Genomic DNA, 3,674 nt, shown 5'->3' with positions numbered 1-3,674 from the left:
CTCGGCCTTCTTCTTCTTCTTCTTCCTAGCCCCGGCCACCATGGGAAAAGCAGACGGCATTCTCATTTTCATGTAGGGCCCGTCTCAACCGCGGTACACATTCCTCGTTTGTCAATTCGAGCCGCGCATGAAAGTCACGGAATCCTGGTTCCACATTCCAACGGCAATCGGAAATTTTCGAGCATTTTCTCATTAACGAACGGCGTTGCACAATCGAAGAATTTGCCAACGTCCAATAACTCCACGCGTCGAAATATCTTTGCTTTACTAACTCAACTCTCGAAAACTGGATGAGAGTTCGAATTTTGTTCGAATCGATCGATAGGGGATGAAGAGCGGGGTGCAACGTCGAACAGGACTCGATAATATACTCCGTTCGACCGTAGTCAAATTGTTGAAATTATATAAAAAACGTGGTGTTTTATTCGATAATAGAAATAGGATTAAATTTAGTATTATTTTTTGTTTCCAAAGGAATTATAATTTAATAAAAAATTGTAAGAATTTCTGGGTAATTTTCCAATTTTATCTCATTTTAATATCTTTGTTGCAAATTTTTATTTTATTTATCGGATAAGATGAATGAATTGAGATAAGTACCGAGTCGAAATAGTAAGATAATCATCTTTGATAACTAACCGACATTAGAATTTTATCCTCGATGTTAACTGACGTTAATTGGGCACATAGTTAATGCAAGCGCAGTATCAACGTTTCCAGGTATTATTCGTATAGAAAGAGTTTGTTGTTAATCGTAATCGTTTAATCAGATGGGTTATAATCCAAGAGAACTGAAACGTTCATAACCCAATTGGTAAAAAACGATTCTGAATAACCGAGAAAATCGTGAAATTCAAATTTTCCATTATTTTCAACTCGTACTTCGAATCCATTCTTCGAAACAATTTTCAATTCGATCGTGCAAAAATTTTTTTTAAAAATACATTCACGTAAAAAAAAAAAAAAAAGAAAAGAAAAGAGAAAAAGACACTTTCGGAATAAAATATCCCCACAGGTCTCGATTTAAAGTTACCCAACTCCGTTACGACATTGCAACTCGAAAGAGACACGATGCAACATCTCCATATAAGACGCCCCATCTTTTCATCGCGCCATTTTCGCCATAATCAAAAGTATTCAGATCTCGATCGATCGAACTTTTAACTTTGAAAGAAAGCGATTCGACTTTTATCGAAAAAAGAAAAAAAAGAAAAGAAAAAGATTAAAAACTTTAAATAAAAAAAAAAGTGAAATTCCACGCAGCGGTAACACCTCAAAGAGGCAAAGTTAATAACATATCGATGAAACGATCGGTCAAACAACGACAATTAAAAACCTCATGCCGGTTTTAATTACGCGTTTGGATCGGCGTTGAAATAGAGGTAACCCGTTCCCAATATGGCGGTGACCGTGACGAATGATTTCACCGGACTATGCGAATGACTCACCAGATAATAATCGATGGGCTTCTCGCGTGCCTTGCTGTAGCCCTTCTGAAGCTCGGTCTGCTTAAGGGCATGGGCGATGTGAAGCGCGCTCGCGTCGAATCTCCCATACTGGTAGCTCCCGTCCCCGGAATAATTATAGTTGTAAGGCGAGGACGCCCCTCCACCGGAGTTACCATGAAGATCACGATGGGACGAATTGGTGGCCGGCGGTGAACCGTGTCCGTTCAGGTGCCTGGCACAATTAGGCGAGTCTACATTATCGTAACTGGAACAAAATTATGCAACGGGTGTTGAGGGGGGCCAGGGTCGACGTGAACTTCTATCAGAACAGCGAGAGATCGCGATGGAAAATATAGAAGAGAGAGAGAAAGAGAGAGAGAGAAGAGAACGAGGAAAATAAAAATGGAGAGATCATCGGAGATTTAAACGGATTAAAGCAACCTTCTTTTTTCTCTCGTTCTTTCGTTTGCGAAAAGTGACGATCTTCGTCCCCGCTTCCGACATTTGCCAACGCGAATTCAAGTATTCCGCGCGTCGAGGAACCGGGTCAGCTTTTTTTCCCGGAACTGGGCCGCGAATGGAAACGCGTTGTTCCACGCGGATTCATCGATTCAATTGCATTTCACGGAGCATCCTATGCAGTTAATTACCACACCTGAGCCTGATTCATCGGCTTATGAAAAATACAACGCGCGCGAGAGAGCTTGTGCTCGTGCTTGTGCCGCATCGCTTATGAGAAACCAGAGAGTTTCTCGGTTAAATGGATGTGTTACATCTTTCTCGCTCTCGTCCTCCCGGGGTTCATTCACTCGCGATCGAGCAACCTCTTCTTCTTCTTCTTCTTCTTCTCCTTCTCCCCCTCCTTTTTCCTCGGCTTCTTGTTCCCGCTCCATCCTCTTCCACCGAGGTGCACGCGCTCCTTATGTCAGCCGCAGGCGAAGCTCGCGAAACGCGGCTACGAGAAATTCTTCCACTGTAACTCGTGCGTGCACGCGCGCCTCTTGCTTGCTCCTCGACGGTGAAAACGATACAAATCGACGCCTCGGAGAGAATTTCCGGAGAATTCGATCCTCCTGTGGTTATCATGAATCGTCCGTCGCAGATAGACATTCCTACATCTTAAGTTTTACGAGATAGTTTTGTTGCATAGTTTCTTTTTTTTTTTTTTTGGTGCCTCGCAACAGGTCTCTCTCTCTCTCTCTTTCTTTCTTGATTTTATTCGGGCGAGGAGCGATCGAAGGACTTTCGTTTGATTTAGACGCGAGCACGCTCCTTCTTCTTGCGAATTAAACCGAATCGAATGGGTTTCGGTATTTAGTTTCTTATTTGCTGTTTTATCGTGCCGACTGTGCCGCGGTAAATTGTTGCCTGATCGCGCTAATAGGAATCGTACGAACGGGCTAATGTTCCTTTTCGATTACTCCAGATTAAAATCCGCTTGGTTTTCATTTAACTTCGATTCGATTTGATGATTCTTGTTTATTTATTATCGAAGCTGATTTTAAATCCTACGAAATTTTAATTCCAATTAATTGTTTTTTCTTTTCTTTCTCTTGCGAATTCGAATCGTATATGAAAAAATGAAATTTGAAATTTGGTATACTAAATCTATCCTCCAATTACCACAATGTATTTCTTGGTTATATTATAACGATTCGAGGGAAAATTGAAAATTTCAATTAAGAAAATTTATCTTCCTGATTCCAAGTCGACGTGTTCCTTTCTTAATAGTCTGTGAGAGTGGCTATTAGACCAACTATTAGACTGTCAGACGCGTGGAAGACGTGTTCGGTTTAATCGGCGACGAGATATCCCACTTATCCCCCCGATCGATCGACGAAAGACGAAACCAAGGATTGGCGAGATGATGCACGAATCTCTCGGAGGCGAGCTCGTTATTTCAAGGAAATCGGGTCACCCATTGACATTCCGGGCGGGGAGCAAGTGCGCCTCTCGCACAATCGCGGTTTCACACTTTGTTCGAGACCTGGTCGGGATTAAGGCCAATGTGGCGATGCGTTATGTAACGAAGATGAACCAGATGCCTCGAGTGACACGACATGAATATAGGTCTAGGGGAACGAATGCGTGCCAAACTCCTCTGTTCCGAGACAAATCGTTTGTAACTCGTTGTCCGTGAACAAAAAAATAATTTAACGCGTAGAAAAGTATCCGAATTGCGCGACGAGCATATTTAATTTCCGCGTGAAAGGGGAAAGAATTGAT

General features: G+C 42.2%; 1 protein-coding gene across 3 annotated transcripts in view; it reads right to left on the bottom strand.

Annotated features, from left to right (window-relative positions):
* The window catches only part of LOC102678536 (hillarin), a 21,840-nt gene that overhangs the window by 9,780 nt on the left and 8,386 nt on the right, over positions 1-3,674 (bottom strand). For 2 of the 3 annotated variants that reach the window (XM_006616011.2, XM_006616013.2), the window contains one exon: positions 1,449-1,713. In XM_006616011.2, coding sequence (XP_006616074.1) covers positions 1,449-1,713 — 265 coding nt within the window. The remainder of the gene's footprint in view (positions 1-1,448; positions 1,714-3,674) is intronic. The other variant, XM_006616012.2, reaches the window with a different exon arrangement.

Source organism: Apis dorsata, unplaced genomic scaffold (assembly GCF_000469605.1).
Source record: "Apis dorsata unplaced genomic scaffold, Apis dorsata 1.3 scaffold_248, whole genome shotgun sequence".
In the NCBI taxonomy this organism is placed as follows: Eukaryota; Metazoa; Arthropoda; class Insecta; order Hymenoptera; family Apidae; genus Apis; species Apis dorsata.
This window is presented reverse-complemented; position numbering and strand designations above follow the sequence as displayed.